Source organism: Garra rufa, chromosome 15, assembly GCF_049309525.1.
Source record: "Garra rufa chromosome 15, GarRuf1.0, whole genome shotgun sequence".
Lineage (NCBI taxonomy): Eukaryota > Metazoa > Chordata > Actinopteri > Cypriniformes > Cyprinidae > Garra > Garra rufa.
The window spans coordinates 20,652,999-20,672,963 of record NC_133375.1 but is presented as its reverse complement, the minus strand read 5'-3'; the positions used below and the strand labels follow the sequence as shown (position 1 = coordinate 20,672,963).

At 36.0% G+C, this 19,965-nt stretch overlaps 2 protein-coding genes across 2 annotated transcripts in view; both read left to right on the top strand.

Moving 5' to 3' along the window:
• Window positions 1-1,162: 1,162 nt before the first annotated feature.
• tspan36 (tetraspanin 36) lies at window positions 1,163-6,190 on the top strand. Its single transcript, XM_073818924.1, has 7 exons — window positions 1,163-1,356; window positions 2,996-3,187; window positions 3,379-3,453; window positions 4,196-4,291; window positions 4,439-4,588; window positions 5,334-5,417; window positions 5,511-6,190. Exons 1-7 carry the CDS (start codon window positions 1,297-1,299, stop codon window positions 5,583-5,585), a joined length of 732 nt encoding a protein of 243 aa, XP_073675025.1. The 5' UTR covers window positions 1,163-1,296; the 3' UTR covers window positions 5,586-6,190.
• An 8,751-nt stretch (window positions 6,191-14,941) lies between these two features.
• mapk4 (mitogen-activated protein kinase 4) overlaps window positions 14,942-19,965 on the top strand; it is a 22,202-nt gene continuing 17,178 nt past the window's right edge. Inside the window, exon 1 of the mRNA XM_073818923.1 lies at window positions 14,942-15,517. Within this exon, the coding sequence (XP_073675024.1) occupies window positions 14,975-15,517 (543 nt within the window). The 5' untranslated portion in view covers window positions 14,942-14,974. The remainder of the gene's footprint in view (window positions 15,518-19,965) is intronic.

Sequence of the window (19,965 nt, the reverse complement as noted above, 5' to 3'; positions counted from 1 at the left end):
TGCCTCACAACTTTTGAAGTACCATATTCTTGCCATGTGCAAAGTAAGTTTAATAACAGTTTTAAAGGCATTCCATGTTCTTACTTACTTACTTACTTACTTAACTTTATTTATAAAGCACTTTACAACTGCACCTGCAGACCAAAGTGCTGTACAATCAACAGCTTAAAAAATAAAAACAACACATAAAAACAACATGCAACTTGACAATACAAATACTATTTTGAAAAAAAGAACAGGGTGTTTCTTTCAAAAGTGGGGCAGCGTGTTTTAACTAATGTGGGATAGTCAAATATGTTATGTTATTCAATTGATAAAATGTGCATTAAAAAAGTTCGAAAGTTCAAATCTTTTTAAACTTTGTTATGAAATTATTTTGCTATCTTTAGTAAGTCCAGTTACATTTTACCTTAATTACATGATTATTTTATTTGCAGCCAGAAATTTGACATTTTTGTAAAAAAATTCATATGATTTCTGTGTTATAAAGTATTTGTCAGTACTAGCTTTTAGACAAATTGATAAAGACACACTGTAGGCCTACTAAATATTATTATAAATATAATATTAATAATAACAACCAAACATGGTTATATACATTTTACCAGGAAATTATATCTCTAACCCTTCGGGACGTAGGCTATTGCAGATGAGAAAAAAACTAATAAATAAAAAATCCTCCAGATGTAAACAAGCACATTAAATAGACAATACCAGGGAAGGTATTAAAACTGTATAGTTTCAAGCTCACCTGATGCTAATTTATGAATTCTGTTCTCCAAACTTAAATTTCAGAGCTGTTGTGTGAACAAATTAAAACTAGGCGACTTTGTATCAATAACAAACCAGATACCATGTTACAAAAACCAGCTTGACCACCTTAAATTGACATGTCCCACAATGCTGCTGATCTGTAGTTTACTTTTTAGGTTATGCTACTTTACAATGTTTTCTTGATATATTACATTCAAATGGTTGCAGCATAATAAAAAGAACTCAAAAGCTGAAAATAACAGCTTTTATCAGTGCTCTATCCCGAATCTATACCCTCCCACATTCTCTGTGCTTTTACGTCTCCGTTCACGTCCCTGAGGCAAAGCGTCACGCACTTCCGCCAAGAGAATAGCTTACCCGTAAACCACAGAGCTTTACGGCTTTTAGGACCTGGGGGTTTCCGCTGTCGAAGCGTGAAAGAGCATGTGACTGGCAAATCGAACTAAAGAACACGAAAAAAAGAAAACGACACAAACTGTCTGAAACATTCACAGCGTGGACTCCCATCACTCAGCAGCAGACATGGATTGCGGAATTCTAACATCTAAAACCGTTCTTTTATTTCTCAGTTTAATATTTTGGGTAAGTTCTTTTTAAACATCATTTCTGTTGTTTTTTGTTTCATAAATATAAAAGGATGTACTGTTATAAATGTACTCTGAAAGGTTTACAAACCCATGCTGTCCCTAAATGTTGGGTTAGCTGTTGATTAATGACTAATCTGTTGTATTTGTATGAAGAAGGGTCCTTTATGAGCATCACAATAGTTTGCATTCATCCAGATGTTGTTTCTCCTCCTCCGGACTCTAAATTAATGTTTAGTCAGAGTCACTCGCTTCTGACAGCGAGCTCTTCTCTAGAATGTAATTTAATTTAGGGTGAGTCATTTGTTTGCTCTTTGTTTATACACTTAAGAAAACCATGTGAAAGCTCTAGTGTTGTTTGCAATGCAGCAAGGTACTCACACTTGTTTACATCAGAGCTGGTGTGACTGTCAGAGCTTCTAGCTTGATTTCAGTGGAAAAAGTAAAGATTGTTGATGCCTATATTGTCTGTGATCATGTAGGCCAAGTCATCTGACTTGGCTTAGTGCTGGTGCACTCATTTTTGGCTTCGTTGGGCAGGAAAGGGAGTTCTGTAGAAAAGAAAACCATGACTTCTAACTCTTTCTAACTAATTTAATATATTCCTATGCATTAAGCCGTTGCTAAAACTCAAAGAACTCAAGACACACTTAGCCCTTAGGGGCCCCATAGGCCCTTTCTGCACATTATGTACTTGTGGTTTTGTGAGACTGTTTTGATTTCTTCCATTTAACAATAGTGCAGTAAGTATCAAAACCTGGAAATCTGGAACTGAAAGTTCTTACTCCGTCTTTGTCTTGAGCAAAGCTGATGTATTGCTGTTGTCACGTGTATCCTCATATCTCAAGGGTTTCTGTTTTGCTGTCCTGCTTCTGCTCAAGCTGAGGCACAAGACTAGCGTTCCAGGAAAGATTAGAGGGCAGGAGGAGGTTACTCACAGTCTCGTGACTGTGCATTGTGACCGACTACTGAAGAAACAGATCATGCGCTAGCGAGTCATACATCACCCAGAATACCAAAGTGCACTTGTTATGAAATGACACCTTCTGACATCATATGATAATGAATGCATTCTTATTATGGAACGGAACTGTGAAAATTTAGGGAAGCATGTTGTTTGTTGTACATTGTTTAACATGTTTTATATGTTTTTTATATGAAAATGAAGGTGCTTTAAAAGGTTCTTCACACCGATGCCATAGAAGAACCATTTTTGGTTCCACAAAGAACCTTTCAGGTTCTTTAAAGAACCATCTCTTTCTTACAGTACCTTTTTATAATCTCAAGAACCTTCTTTCGCCACAAAGAACCTTTTGTAAAACAGAAAGGTATATAGATGTTAAAAGTTCTTTATGGAACCATTTAGACAAAAAGGGTTCTTCTATGGCATCGTGAAGCACCTTTATTTTTAAGAGTGTGCCGTATTATGATTTTCAAAAATGTGAACTTTTCTAATGTGAAAATTCTATACATTTAATGACTCTAAAATGGTCACAAATATCACAAAATGATACAAATTGAAATATTGTTTTTAGGGAGTTGTCCCACATGACTTACCTTGTGAAAAAAGTTATTTTTAACATATTTTAGAGCAAATAAATATATCTGAGGGTCACCTGTTGTTGTTTTTTTTCCAGGCTGCTGGAGCGGCCCTCGCTTATGTTGGCTCTTATGTGATAAGGAGTTACAACAGCTTTGAAAACTTTGTGTCTGACAAGTACTCCGTCATCCCAGCAGCCATTATAATTGGTGTGGCTGTGGTCATGTTTGTCATCGGGACCGTTGGCTGCTGTGCAACTCTGAGAGAGTCCAAAGTCGGTTTGAGCTTTGTAAGTATGAGCCATCTGTCTGTACCTTTTCGGCCCAAACGTTTTTGTTTCTATTTATTTTATCAGAAATAGAACGTAGTGTCCATGTAGTGGTTTCTATTCCTTCTTTAAAACCCCTAATACTGGTTTCATCATTGCGTAGATTTTGTGTGGTTTTAATATTTTATACTTTCCTCTAAATTTGCATTTAGTTTCTTATCGTCATCCTGATCATCTTCGCAGCTGAGGTGACTGCTTTTGTGTTTGGCTTCATCTACAGAGGAAGAGTAAGTTACTCTCATATAAGTTATGAAAAATATGACGACCAGTCAAAAGTTTTTTTTAATGTTTTTTTTTTTTAAAGAAGTCTCTTCTGCTCACCAAGCCTGCATTTATTTGACCCAAAAACGGTAAAATGTTGACATTTTTTACTATTTAAAATAACTGATTTCTGTGTAAATATATTTTAAAATGTAATTTATTCCTGTGATCAAAGCTAAACTTTCAGAATTATTAATCCAGTCTTCAATGTTTTCAGGATTCTTTGATAAACAGAAAGATCCAAAGATCAGCATTTATCTGAAAAAATAAATACATACATTTTTTGCACTTTTTACACTATACAGTTTCTATTTTATATAAATGCTGTTCTTCTTAACTTTCTATTCATCAAGGAAACTTGAAAAAATTATACTCTGCTGTTTTCAACTTAATAATAATAATAATAAGTGATTTTTGAGCAGTAAATCAAAATATTAGAATGATTTCTGAAGTAATGATGCTAAAACTTCAGCTTTGAAAACACAGGAATAAATTACATTTGAAATATTAAAATAGAAAAGTTATTTTAAATAAAAAATGTCAAAATGTAACTATTTTAGCTGTACTTTGGATAATAAATGCAGGCTTGGTGAGCAGAAGAGACTTCTTTAAAAAAACATTTAAAATTTTACTGTTCAAAAACTTTTGACTGGTAGTGTATGTTAAAATTTGAATCATTGGAAATTGTTTTCTTATGATGTTTCACAGATTAAGGGTGACCTGGAAAAGTCAATGAACGGCGTCTTTGAAAAGTATGACGGCGTGAACGCTGAAGCCCATGCAGTGGATTATTTGCAATCTCAGGTAAGGCTGAGAGGTTCATTCATATCATTACAATCATTTTTGGTTGCACAGGAAATGACAGACGCAATAGATGCATGCAGGATTCTCATTCTCTTTATTCTTATTCTTATTATCTTTTAACATTACTCTTCACTTTTGCATTTCCAGATGGAGTGCTGTGGAGTGAATAACATCACAGACTGGACTGCAATACCATGGTTCAGCCAACATAACAACTCTGTGCCACATTCCTGCTGCAAAGCAAATGCTACACAATGCACTGGCCTAATCACCCAACTAGATCTTCTGAACACACAGGTTTGAATGGCAAAACTGCTTGACATCTGATGTTGGGTATTGTATTTTAGTGAACAGTGTTTTTTCAGTATTATTTACACTACCAGTCAAAAGTTTTTGAACAGTAGGATTTTTTAAAATGTTTTTTGAAAGAACTCTTTTTTGCTCACCTAACCTGCATTTATTTGATCCAAAGTACATCAAAAACAGTACAATTCTGAAATATTTTTACTATTTAAAATAACTGTTTTCTATTTAAATATATATAAAAATGTAATTTATTCCTGTGATTTCAAAGCTGAATTTTTAGCATCATTACACCAGTCATACGATCCTTCAGAAATCATTCTAATATTTAGATTTTATTTATCTGAAATAGAAATCTTTTGTAACCTTTATAAATGTCTTTATCATCACTTCAATCGATTTAAAGCATTCTTGCTAAATACAATTAAAAATAAATTACATTTTAAAATCTATTTAAATAGGTAACAGTTATTTTAAATAGTAAAAATATTTTAAGAATGTACTGTTTTTGCTGTACTTTTTGATAAAAAATGCAGGTTTGGTGAGCAGAAGAGACTTCTTTAAAAACATTAAAAATCTTACTGTTCAAAAACTTTTGACTGGTAGTGTACATTTTTAACAACACTTGTATTCAGAGCAGCATAATCCCATTCCCATATTGTGTCAGCATATTGTGTTAAAATTATGTAATTTGTTTTTTTTTGTGGGGAAAAAAAACTGTACTCTGTTGTTCCTACAGGGATGTGAAGCTAAACTGGAGCAGATGCTTCAGGATGTGCTTAGTTATGCAATGTTGGTCATCCTGGGATTTGCCATCATTAAGGTACATCAGCTTATTTTAGCTTTATCTTCATTCTTGTTTATCAGACAATACATTTTCAGCAACTTGTTTTGTCTCTCTCTCTCTCTTTTTCAGTTGTTTGGGATGCTCAGCATCTGTGTTATTGCCTGCAGAAGCAAGAAGAATGACTATCAGCCTCTGTATGCGTGATAGTAAAATCTCCTGAATCCCTCTCTTGGGACAATCTCTACATTTTCGATACTGTGCAGCTAAACACAGCCTCACTGGCACCATAAGCAGCACTTGTTTTAAAAGTGTGCCAGTATTCCATACATTTAATTTGAATAAATAATTTGAATGCAAAAGTGCAACTTGAAGAAGAAATGCTGACAGGAACCACACAGGTGTGTGGTCAGAAAAACACTGATAACAAAACACCATATGACATTCGTAAGTTTTGTTTTGACGAATAATGTTTTCCTGCCAAACATGTTTATGCTAGCCCTTAAATACTGTACATCTGTGTAACTCCAGAAAAGTTTTAGTGAATGTTATATAGCAGCATTCCAGCAAATGTAAAATTTAATTTAAAATGTAGGACAAACTGTAGAGTTGATAGATGCACTTCATTTTTAAGGATTTTATGTTTCTATGGGCTTTATTTTCTCCTGCTGCTGTCTATATGATATTTGTCATACAGTTGGTTGTTTACGTGCATTGTTGTCCAAATGATCTGTCTTATAGTTGTCTGTTTATCATATTCATTCAAATGATTTAGCTCAACAGAAGGATATTAAATTATGGAAGTAAACCAGTCTGAGTGTATTTCTAAATTCTTCTAAATGACAAAAATGCCAGTTAATAATTATCCTCAAATGACTGTTGTTTATCAACACCGTTTCTGAGGAAATACACATGTGAATTTAGATAAATTGTGGGCGTACACTTTAGTTGTTATCTGTCTCATGCTGACACATTTGTGACGATATCCCTCATGAAAGTAAGCCCTGAACTGTAATTATCAGAAAAGCTCTGTTGGCCCACTTTTTTAATGCAAACAACACAAAATGTACTGAATCCCTAAATAGTGGAAACCATCCTGACATCCTTGTGAGCTAACTTCCCCTTACATGGTAGTGTCAAAGGGATAGTTCACCCAAAAATAAAAAGTATGTCATTAATTACTCACTCTCATGTTGTTCCAAGTTTCCAAACCTGTAAGACCTTTGTCTTCGGAACACAAATTAAGATATTTCAGGTGAAATCTGGGAGCTCTTTGACCCTCCACTAACACTGGCAGCAAGTGTTCAAGAGTCCAGAAAAGTACCAAGAACGTCAACAAAATAACCCATGTGACATTAGTGGTTCAACCATAATTTTATGAATCTACAAGAATACTTTTGTCCATACCATTCTCCTCAGTGTCACCCTAGCGTCATTTTTAAGAGTACCAAGACCCATGCTCGTGCTTTGATCTGCACGTAAACAACGCATGGTTACAGCGAATTGTTGAATGAAACGGGCGTAAAGTTATGTTAGTTTATTGCGCAACAAAAAGTATTCTCGTTGCTTCATAAAATTACAGTTGAACCACGGATGTCACATGGACTATTTTGTCAATGGTCTTGGTACCTTGCATGGGCCTTGAACGTGGCTATGGAAGTCCAGAGAGCTCGTGGATTTCCTCTAAAATATCTTCGTTTGTGTTCCGAGGACGAACGAAGGTGAGAGTGAGTAATTACGACAGAATTGTAATTTTTGGGTGAACCTTTGGATGAACTAAGCAGTGTTTTCAAATGTTCACATTGACTTCAATTAAGTTGAATGTAATCAATAAACAGTTCAATGTAATCAATAAACAGTTCAGTGTTTACATACATTAGGCCTAATGTTTTTGGTGAATATGTGGAGAGAAAACCCTTAAAGAATGAGACACGACCTACTGAGTTTAGTGGTTTATAAATATAGTATAAAGTACAATAAAATGAATAAAACTATTTTGTTAAATCAAAGTTAAACGTACTATTATGTGTTTAAATTCGAAATCAATTGCAGTTTTATCCATTAGAGGTCGCTGCAAGCTAAAAAAAAACGGGTAAACGAATGAATACAGCATGGCTGTTGAATATACATTACTTTGCATATGAGCACCAGTATAATCTAACAATGTAAACAATTAATGATGAGTATATACATAATTTAAGTTGACCGTGGAAGTAACTAAACACAGCACGCTGCTTTGGTTGTTTATTTAATTTTTTTTTTTAGGTAGGCTACACACTGCTATATGTGCACATATCTGTATACATATTTCCTTCCCTCTCACTCTAACTGAGCTGACTCAGGTGTTTGGACAGAGGAAATGTATACGAGCTCTACATTTATCTAATTTCCTCCTCTCACCACTGACTCCTCTGTGCAGTAACCTGACCTCAGTCAGGATGAAGCGTTTGGAGGGCAGCCAAACACACTGTCTCTCCTGCTGAGGAATCCAAAGATACTGCATCTCTACATCTCAGCACTGCCGGATCCGAGGTGCTCATGTTATTTCCAGGAACTGCTGTACTTTCTGTTAGTAGTGGAAGGTCTTTAGGCATTTATCAAGGAGTTGAAGGCACATAAACAGAATGAGGGCGAGAGGAGTGAGAGTGTGCAAGTACAGAACAAGTACAGAACAAAGAAGCAGAGTGGAGACCTCGGATCAGTTTATCTTGAAAAAAAGATAAGAGGTGATCTGACTGAATAAAAACCTATTCTGATACTCACATTTCAGCAATAATAGCAGCATTTAGTGTATCCAAAAGCTAGAACATAATAGATGGATCATTCTCAGGCATGAATTATTGTATTTGTTGAAAGCTATTAATTTGTAAGGAAATATTTCAATGAACAGTTGAATGTTATTATATTTTGTGAATATTTTGTGAAAAGTATTTCATTTTTTGTATTTGAGTAAGCTTTACAAACACACTGAAAGTACATGTACTTTTATTCATTATATAGTCAAGTAATAAAATTAACCAATTAAGTTTCACTGTATAACATTTATAAATATTTTTTAAATAATATTTTTTATGTTTTTTTTTAAAGAAGTCTTTTCTGCTTACCAAGCCTGCATTTATTTGATCCAAAGTACAGCAAAAACACTAAAATTCTGACATATTTTTATTATTTAAAATAACAGTTTTCTATTTGAATATATTTTAAAATGTAATTTATTCCTGTGATTTCAAAGCTGATTTTTTACCATCATTACCCCAGTCACACGAACCTTCAGAAATCATTCTAATATTCTGATTTGCTGCTCAGAAAACATTTTATTATTATTATTATTATTATTATTATTATTATTATTATTATTATGTTGAAAACAGAGAAGATTTTTTTTTTCAGGTTTGTATGATGAATAGAAAGTTTAGAAAAACAGCATTTATCAGAAATAGACATTTTGTAACTTTAGAAATTACTTTATCATCACTTTTGATGAATTTATAGCATCCCCCCCACCCCTCAAAGAATCCTGGAAAAAAAAAATACTCAGCTGTTTTAAATGTTGATTATAATAATAATAAATGTTTCTGCATTTCTGCAGCAAATCAGCATAGAATGATTTCCAAAGGATCGTGTGACACTGAAGACTTGTGTAATGATAATGAAAATTTGCTTTGATTAAAGGAATAAATTACATTTTAAAATATATTCAAACAGAAAACAGTTATTTTAAATAGTAAAAATATTTCAACATTTTACTGTTTTTGCTGAACTTTGGATCAAATAAATGGCTTGGTGAGCAGAAGAGACTTCTTTAAAAAAATCTTTAAAAACTTTTGACTGCCAGTGTATATACAATTTTTCTCTAATTATGATTGTATTTATTAAACAAATAATTATAAATATTTGTATTATTTCATTTCTTATATCTATCTATCTATCTATCTATCTATCTATCTATCTATCTATCTATATATACTTTGAAACTTGTACATATATACTATGAACTTTGAAAAATAGAGAGCGAAGTGGAATGAATAGCTCTCTACATGTCAAAAACAGATGCCGTGACCAGTCAAGACCACCTGCAGACCCGATGGCACGGTTTATCATGTGGGCGCTGGATGTGTGTTTGTCCTGCACGAGCGCGCAGGTGTCAGGATCACCGTCTGATGGACGGGGAGGGTGTGACGTCATCAAGGGGGCACCAACGAGTTTTGCCAAAGAAAAGCTTGTAGATCCACAGTGGAAGAGGGACACTGGGAGCCAAATGCAGTGTGTCTCGAACGAACGCTCTCTTGGCGGATTCTCCCGGTGACACTATCGCGGGTAAGATCTAATATTATTCTCTGATAACACACACGGAATATTCCTCACGGCAGCAGCAGAAGCAGCAAACAGACTAAAAAAACCTCCATCTAACGTTACCGGACTGCACCAGTGGCAAGATTCAATAACAAACTCTGAACTAGGAAAACATCACTTTCCCGATGGAAAACTATGTTCGTTTTTGTTTTTTTCCAACACAAATAGAGCAAGCCCGTGAAGCAGCTGACAAAGGCAGGCGACTGTAAGAGCTCCAGGAGCATCGCTGCCTTTGTAGTTTTCTCCGCGGATGGGCCGGAAGATAAGAAGATAGTGTTGTCAAAATCTGATTTTATACTATGTTTCATAGGCGTATTTTGTCACTTCTGAATAGACTGACGAGTGAAACTGCTGTTATTCTGTATAAAGCGCACGGGTTTGTGTATGCATCCGTTCAATTTCAGAACCAAATCCAGGCGTTACTATTGTCACACAAAGGCGAATGAATGCAGTGCTGCCTATTGTGTGTTCAGCTGGACCCACAGCTTCATTTGTGCCTTCCTACCAATTAACAGGCTTAACAAGTTATCCGTGTTTATTTTACCTTGCCAAACGTTGTGCATAAATATGAACAATAAAATCATTCAGCGTAATAAATGTATACATTTTGTTCCAACGTTCAACAATAAATTGCATCCGCTTGCACGGTCAGCGCCATAGTCATATGCATTATTTATAAAGTTTGGCTCACCCAGTCTGGTCCATTGGTTTCTATTAGATTCTTCCATGCACTCAGTATTTTATATTTATATCGATAAAATTAGATATGTGCTCTAAACTTACCAGTGCTTTAAGAAAATATTTTTTATTCTACAGGAACGGGTCCATCCCCTCATGGGTGCTGACATGTTGACATCACATGACCCGTGGGTTTATGCAAATTGACATAGTATACTAATACTAATAATGTTAACTTTAATTCTTTTAACAAGTGCTAACAAGCAATGGCCAATATCTATTACACGGCAGTGTGTAGTATGAGGGGAATTATATATAGTGGAGAAGCTGCAGTTGGTAAAACAAAAAAAACTTGAAAAATAAGTGTGAGTAAAGAGTTAAAAAATTAGTGGCAGCATAGTCGGTTCCAAAATTAATAATTCCATGCATTTTCTCTACCCACCTTTGTCCTGAGTAACCGTTGAGTGGTGACATGATGGATTCTAACTTCCATTTTTGTGTTTTCATGTTCCGATCTCCATACAAATCCATGTTTAAATGGGGTAAAAAAGATTGACTGAATTGAAACTTTTTCAATATAGCTAAATAGAAAAAAAAAATTGTGTGCAGGTTTAATGTTATATTATCAGCTCAGAAAATATGTTAATTTGACTAGAAACACCAGAGACCGGAAGTGTAAAGCACCGTTTCAGCCAGGCAAGACTTCCGTGTTCAGAAAAAGGTGGATAGGGGCATTGATTTTAATGATAACTTATTAAACTTTAAACAGTCTTATTATTTAAAGACATTAAAGACTACTGTGTGCTTTTGTTGAAGCTGTCAGTCTACTCGTTTTTAATTTTGCAGATTTTATTTCAAACAGTTAAAAAAAAAAATTAGGTTCAGCAGTGGAATGAAAAACTATATTTCCCATGATGCCCGCATCTGGTGTAGACACTGCGTTAGTCTCCCTATGCTCTCAAAATAACTTAATATTTGTAATTTTATGTAAACATAAAATATGTTGTTTCTATATATGCAATTGACATCTTTAAAGCAATATTTTAATATTTTGTATTTCTCAATCTTTTTAATTTGATTGTCATTTGATTGAGACCGTTATAGGATTGTAGTTCTTTCCTGTGTTGTACCTTAGTGTTTTTTTTATCCAATTTGCAAATATTTTTTGCTTCAAATCAAAGTGTGGAATGTTTTGATTCGCTCATACGTAGCTGGTTGGTTTGGTCAGATATCAAGTGAAATCCTTGCTGCGAAACTCCTTCAGTGGTTGCGGTATCATGACAAGCTCTTTCAGTTGCTGTGGTTTACTAAAAGCCTCAAAGACATCAGGGCTAAAGTGGAGAGAACAAAGACGTGGGTCTTTAGGAAGTGTTATTCATCCAAAGGCATCTTCCCATTCTTTTCTCCTCTTCTTATTGCTAGGAAAGCAGTGAAGACGTAGATCGCTTCTCTTGTTGCCCTTTGACTGAAAATTACAAGCAAAAGCCCCACAATGTGGCATCTTGTCAGTATTTTATTTTCCAAGTTGTGTATTATGAGTTGTGTTGCGGTAAAAATATAGCAACAGATACCGCCAGTAGCTCACAGAGTGCAACTGTTCTACGTAATCAAAATAATGGTGCCCCCCCATAGTCCAAAATATGTATAGAATGATGTAAATTATTAAAAAACATAAGTCTTTCATAGGTTTTCCACTACATATTTTAGTAAGAGAAATTATTTAGGCTATATTAAGCCATACAAGTCTTAATACACAGGGTTCCCTTTAAAAGTCTGTGTAAAGAAAATTCAGAGAATTGTTTCCAAACACATTATAAATGATAGAAATGTATTGCTGAAAATGTTACAAAGAGTGTGAACTATGTAGAACTGAATTGTGAAATTAAACCGTTAAACACATTTTCACCAATTTTGTGTTCAGGATTTTTTCGGTGGTCCTGTAATAATGTCTCGATTACGCAGTAGAGCCACTGAGCCAGGGCCCTCCACTAACAAGTGCAATTACAAGTTACTGTCATTACTGTCATTACTACAGCCTACAATTTGCTAGTTAGGTATGCCTTCATCACATAAATGCATATTACTAAACATGTAGTCTCAGCCTCAGACGTCACGCCCACGGAACGTTGGCTAAACGTCTGATGCATATGGTACGCTTAACTGGAAACACTTCAGGAATGTCGAAGTCGTGATCTGATTAGTTGAATTTGATCGGATTTCCGGAACACGCGAGTGTCGCGTTTATTTTCGGTCCGCCGGGAAACAAAGCGCAGACTGATTTACTCGCGTTTTGCTAAAATGTGCTTATGCAGACGCCGTTGTTGTTATACACATTTGCGACGTTCGCGAACAAATTACTGACTTACTGCTTGTTCTCCCTCTTCTTCGTTAACTTTCAATGCTGGTTATTTCAGTGACTGACTTGTTGCATGCCCGTCTGTTGTTATGGGGGCATTTCTACGCCCCGAAACGTGACGCTGAACGAAACGAACTGTGATTGGTTGTTTTACATGTCGGTCAAACGGCCTTATGGGCGGGCCTTGGCCAATGAAAGCTGCCATGAATACCAGACCTTCAGCCGTCAGTCTGAAGGTCTGGCTACGCGAGACTACTAAACATGTATGGCTGTGTAAATCCAGTTAAGCTGCACTACAACCTCCAGTTAAGGGAGGTTGTAGTGGTATTTGACAGTTGAGAGAGGCGGCAGCTTTCACACGAGTGGGTGTGGTTTCAGCCAGACAGCGGACATGCCCCCAGCATTTGAGAACAGAAAATACAGATTTTTTCTCAAGATTTTGATAACTTATTTTTATTATTTTATTTAACTTGCTGATTTAAAAATAAAAAAAAAATTATATTCTAATTTCTTGTCAACAGTCCAAAAGAATTCCAATAAAGTGCATCCATCTATAATAAAAAGTGCCTTACACGGCTCCAGGGGGTGAATAAAGGTCTCCTGTAGCAAATTGATGTGTTTTTGTAAGAAAAATATCCATATTTGAAACCTAATAATTACTTTTCTGTTGCTTGCGCTCACTGTTGTACACGCGGAAGCCGTCCCGGAGGATGACGTCAGACGTCAACGTTGCGCATGCGCCTGTTTACAGGAGCAAAGGAAGCAAAGTCTCCTTACTTGAGCAAAGTAAAACTAGTCTCCTCTTGGATTATATCGAAATCCTCTGACATTTTTCTTTACAAATCCTCGATTTGTACTTCTAATTTGCAAACGTAGTTTTGTTTACTTCTCTTCACTGTCTAAGCGGCACATGCGCAACGCAGACGTCCTACGTCATCGTTCCGAGATGGCTTCCGTGTACGACTGTTAGCACAAGCTAGAGAAAAGTGATTATTATGTTTTAAATATAGATATTTTTCTTACAAAAATGCATTGATTCGCTATGGAAGGCCTTTATTCACCCCCCGGAGCTGTGTGAGGCTCTCTTTATTATGGATGTATGCACTTTATTAGACTTGTTTTGGACTGTTGACAACAAACACCCACCCATTGCCATAATAGAGCTTGGAAGTGCCATGATAATTTTTAATATAACTCAGATTGGATTCATCTGAAAGAAGGAAGTCATATACACCTAGGATGCCTGGAGGAGTAAATAATGAGCTAATTTTCATTTTTGGGTGAACTAACCCTGTGGTGTGGAGAACTCAGAACACATATTTAATATTGCTTTACATAGACTTTAACAATAACCTTTTTAAATCCCTATGGGAAAAATGAATGGGAGGAAAAACCTCCAGATCAAGGGTCACTGAAAAATTGTGTGGGCACTGTTGCGCTCTTAGAGCCAGCTAAAGGCAAAGGAGTTCATCTTAAAGAACTGAGTTGGAAAACAAGAAAAAAGTGATATCAGACGTCTAGTGGAATAACACTAGATGCATATTTATATAATAATGAAGAAAACCTAAACTGTAAAAAATGTGATTGTGCTTTGTATCTAATAATATATCTGCTTCTCTGTCTCTCTCTTTCTTTTTTCTCCACTGAAGGGAATGCATGAGGAGCATGACACATAGCTGCGTGAGGAGCATGGAGGGTACAGGACAGCCTGGAGCCGGAGACGGCAAGTGAAAGCTCCTAGATTATAAATGAAACTCACCTGCTGCTAACGTAAAAGTCAGACATCACAGAACCTCCCGACTCCAGTGCAGGAGTGTAATTGAGTTTGAATATAACATGGAGTGTTTTTAGGGTAGAGATGAATCCCGGGAGACTGCGTTTCAGAGTGTTTGCTGTGTGCAGCAGGCACTGGCTGACTGTGGGATGTTGCTATGGAAACACTTGCCCTGTACCAGGGTGTAGAGTTGTATTCCACCCAGTACCGTGCCCCCATAGTGTGATAAACTGATTTAAAATCTTTCTCTTCAAGAATAAGCGTTAATTTTGGCATCGTGTGGCTGTAGTTTGAATTGTAGATTGTAATAAAAAAATAACCAGTTTTTTTATAGCTTTGTAAAAAAAACTGTTTGTTGCATTGTTTGGACATTTATCATTCTCCTCACTCTCTGCAGCCTCTCACAGGCAATGCCCAATTGCTCCTCTCTAAGCTATGGCCTGGCACAATACATCCCCATTCCGACATGGCTTTGACCTGGGGGGACATTACCAGGATCTGCGTCCTCTTGGCACGGGAGCGTCCGGCCTCGTCCTCTCTGCGGTGGACAGACGCAGCGGCCTGCGCGTGGCGGTGAAGAAGCTGGTCATGCGAGATGCCGTCAGCGTAAAACACGCACTGAGAGAGGTGAAGATCACCCGCCGCCTGCAGCATGAGAACATCGTCAGGGTGTATGACGTGTTGGGGCCGTCCGGTCACCCTTTGCCACGTGACCTGACCCATGTGTCAGCGATATACATTGTGCAAGAGTGTATGGAAACTGACCTGGCACGGTTACTCGAGCAAGGGCCGTTGCCAGCAGAACACGCCACCCTCCTCTTTTATCAGCTGCTTCGTGGGCTCAAGTTCATCCACTCGGCCAACGTGCTGCATCGAGACCTTAAGCCAGCGAATATCTTTATCAACACAGAGCAAATGCTGCTGAAGATCGGAGACTTCGGCCTGGCTCGCATTGTCGACCCACATTACTCGCACAAGGTAAGAGTCACAGCAGTAGAGCAGGAGTTCTCACTCACTAGAAAGAATAACAGACATCTAAATAGATACAGAAAGGGTGGAGTAGTTCCTAATAGAGGTGTATGACTGATAGCTGTTATCAGTGCTTTAGTAACAGGCAAAGTAACTTAACATTAATTTCTTACTTAAAGGTAGCCTAGAATCTAGACGCGCCCCTAGCGGCAGCAAATTACATTTGCTTCCAAAGGCAGTCTAGTTACTCTCCGTTCACTTGAGATTTCTAAAAATCCAAAATCGACCGGGCCAATCACGAGTCGGTGGGCGGGTTTAACATGATAACGACTGACGTGCGACCATAAGTTCCGTCAGACATTCTCTGGTTCTGTGAATTATGCGTGAGAAATAGAGCGATGGCTCTATTGAGGATGAATGGATGAATAATACGTTGTTTATATTTACTGAGTTTAAACGTGAATATGTCTAGTATTATTGTATTAGTGTACTGTGATAAAAGAGGTTCACAATGCTGAAAAAGCATGTTTGGATTTTAAATCAAAATAACGGATAAATGTTGTGTTTGTGGTAAAGAGCCGCGGATCAGTTACGGACGCTGTGTGAAAGCAAAACGAGTCCGTGCTGCTTTTGCACCGCATACATAACGCACACGGACGGCAGACGCACTGTAGACGGAGTATGCGTGAAACAGGCGTCAGACATTCTCTGGTTCCGTGAATTACGCGTGAGAGATAGAGCGATGGCTGCTGCTAGCGAACAACTTTCTTTCGAATCGGCTTTGGCCGCCACTCTGAAAGACTTGAAGTTAAGCTTTTCCACAACACACATGCAAGGAACTCGCTTTTCCGTCGCTCTGACTACGTAGTACGTCACCTTCTTCGTTACTCTGATTGGTTGTAGCGCTATCCTATTGCGTGGAGAGGGAGTTTGAAAGACAACCGTTTATCCCACCCCTCTGGTTGAGCTCTGTCTATGGAGAGTGCCCAGACCCTACATTTATGTGGGTCTGGCTTGTCAGGCTAACTTAAAGGGATAGTTCACCCAAAAATGAAAGTTCTGTCACTACTTACTCACCTTCAAGGTCTTTCCAAACCTGTAAGACCTTTGTTCATCTTTGGAACACAAATTAAGATATTTTTGATGAAAACGGAGAGCTTTCTGACACTGTATACAGCAACGCAACTGACATGTTTAAGGCCCAGAAAGGAAATAAGGACATTGTTAAAATAGTCCATGTGACATCAGTGGTTCAAATGTAATGTTATGAAGCTACAAGAAAACTTTTTGTGTGCAAAGAAAACAAAAATAATTACTTTTATAACGACTATTCAGCAAGTTCTTCTCTGTCGTCTCAGCCTTTGCCGCACATTCACAATATTTTAACAATGTCCTTACTACCTTTCTGGACTGGATAAAACGTTTCAGTTGCATTGTTTATGCAGGGTCAGAAAGCTCTTGGATTTCATCAAAAATGTCTTAAATCGTGTTACGAAGAAGAACAAAGGTCTTAAGCAGTAAGGTCCATATGAGGGTGAGTAATTAATGACAGAATTTTAATTTTTGGGGTGAACTATCACTTTAGGTTAGAAATGTGTAGATTAACAATAAGTTAAATATATCTCTGTGTGTGTGTTTATGTTTTGATTAAAGCAGCAACTTTTCAAAAAAAAAAGAAAAAAGTATATATATGTATGCTCATTCAGTTATGCATTATTTTATTACAACAGCAGAAATAATAATCACAATAAAAAAATTAACTAATAATAATTAGCTATTAGACAGTATTGCAAAACTAATATAAATTTGCTTAGATAAACAGCAAATTTCCAAGAAAACAAATATTATGTTTATTAGTTTTGTAGATGAATTATCATTTAGTTGTTATTATTAATTTTTTTAACAATAATCACAGGATAATGATTACCTGAACAATTAGACATTGTCCACAAAATATTATAAATGTATATCTTTAGGTCAAGACAGCAGCTTTGCTAAAAAAATAAATAAATAAATAAATAAAACCAAAAAATAATTTATAAGTTTTTAAATATGTGTTTTTGTCATTGTGGGTTGCAGATAACCAAGTCATACATTTTTTATTATAAAAAAAAAATAGAAGTATAACAGTAATTTCAAATCAGTTTTGCAATAGCTGCTGGTCACTTATAATATAAATAAACATGAAAATAATTTTCTTGTTATTGGTCAAAATAAGTCCTTATTGATCCTATAGTCTTGGATCCACTTTGTAGTTTTGCAGATTTTTTGTATATGAACCATGGCAACCCTACTACAAATGCATTTACATATTATGTACTTTTAGTGTACTAAACTGGTATATTTCAAGTCTGCTAAATTTAAAGTAAATTTGTACTTAATGCACTTTAATTGTGCGGACGTAGTGCTTAAGTCCTACGAAAATATATATTTAAGTGTATTTAATTGTGTTAAAGTGCAACTATTGCAAGTATTCTTTAGGTACACTTTAAATATTTTGCATTTAAAGACTAACATTATTTAAAGATCACACAATCCTCATCAATAGTGACATTAAAACATATTTTAGGCTTAATATTAAGAAATGTGCATTGTGCAGAAGTTGTACAAATTTTTATATCAGTAAGTCTCGAGTGATATGTCAGTAAATATGTTATTAGACTTTAACTATACTTAGTATAAAACAAATACATTTTTACTATGACTTTTTTACTTTTGGAAATGTACCAAGGTATTCTTTGAAATACAGTGTAAATACCATGGTAATCAATAGGTTACCAAGGGTATCACAATCTGATACTGCCTTTGTGTAATCATACCACCACTACTTTTTGAAAGAGTGTGGCTCACTCTGAATAATACTGTGAAGAACTGGTTATTTTAGTTCACTTTAGGGAACTTTTAGATGTTAGTAGTATAGTACTGTCATACTTAAAGTATGTACTGCCTTACGAGCTTTCACTGTGGTTCACCCTGCAGTTACAGTCTGGCCTTGATTAGCAGAATCACATTTCCTATCAATTATCGTGAGCTGCAGGCTGTTAAGATAATGACATATTAATCCATTTACAGCTTCATCCTCACCGTAACCTCCTTAGAAGCAGAAGTACTTTAGATTATCTACTTTCAATCAGTCCTTTTGATGGTTCTCATTGTCTAGGCAGCTACAAATGAGACTTAAAGGGATAGTTCATCCAAAAAATTCTGTCATTCCAAAACTGTATGACTGATTGACTTCCATTGTAATTTTTGTCCATACACTGGAATCACGGGGAACTGAAACTGTTTAGTTATCAAGATTCTTCAAAATGTCAGAATAGTTTATTAAAGCATTTTTTGGCACAGTGCAGGTGTTTTTATGCAGATAATATTGCCTGCTTAATCCTGGTGACCTTTCATTAAAATAATAACAACTACAATCTACAGTTACTTAATATTTCTGTGCATTGCATATAGATGTTTTCAAACTTTGACATTATACTATTGCGTTACACAATAATTATGAACAATTATCTTGATGTTATGGGAGCTGAAAGATTAATGTGGCACTTTACTGTCTCATTGTGCTTCTGTATTATTTAGCAGAGCTCAGTGTAACACTAGCAGACCGAGAGGACAGCATGAATGGAGAGCTTTGTGTCAGACAGGACAAGGTGGGGTGAATGATCAGGGAAAGGGGGATAGTCACAGTTTGGAATGGAAGGAACAGCTAGAATAAAAACAGCCCAGGAAATTATAGTAGAACTATTCTTTCAGGAGCCCTGTTTAAAATGCCATGCACTGATAGGAAGATAGCTGAGATTGCAGACTCTATAAGAGCAGCGTCCCTGTGCTCTCATGTCACTCAAAATATTCAAATATTATTAAAATGTCAAAGCTACTCTCTCCAGTGGCTTCAAAAAGTCTTTGGACACTGTAGCCACACTTATTGCTCAAACATTTAGGCAGATATTTAGGGCCCTATGATGCGGAAAACGTGGACGGAATCGTGTAATCCAGTCATAAGAATTTGCTACATTTCTGATGAATAAATCAAAAGTAGGTCAGTACATTTATATTAAAGCATGGTATGGATGAGTGTCTGAATATTAAGCTGCAAAAATACTATTTAAATATGAATTCTGCATGTTCTCCATGTTTCTGTGTGAATGAATGGCTCCAATGCACGGTTTAGTTTACTACACACATACTGATGCTCAGTGTTTTCTGCATATGACGCCTCAATACATGAGTAGATGAACACATAAACATAATCTCTGGAACTGCTCTGAGAGTCACTTCTTGAGCGTTTTACCTTTTCTTTTGAGAAAACTTCTGTCATATACAAACAAAAAGTTTGTTTTAACTTGAAGAAATTGTGACAAAAATATATTACTTAATGTAATACTACAACTACTACTAATAAAAATATTATTAAAACATTATTTTTAAGTAATATTTACCAGAAAAATGTAAAT

Coding starts and splice junctions, on each gene's coding strand:
- tspan36 (XM_073818924.1), top strand. CDS start 1,297: ATGGATTGCGGAATTCTAACATCTAAAACCGTTCTTTTATTTCTCAGT. Junction 3,454..4,195: donor GCTTCATCTACAGAGGAAGA/GTAAGTTACTCT, acceptor GATGTTTCACAG/ATTAAGGGTGACCTGGAAAA. Junction 4,589..5,333: donor TAGATCTTCTGAACACACAG/GTTTGAATGGCA, acceptor TTGTTCCTACAG/GGATGTGAAGCTAAACTGGA.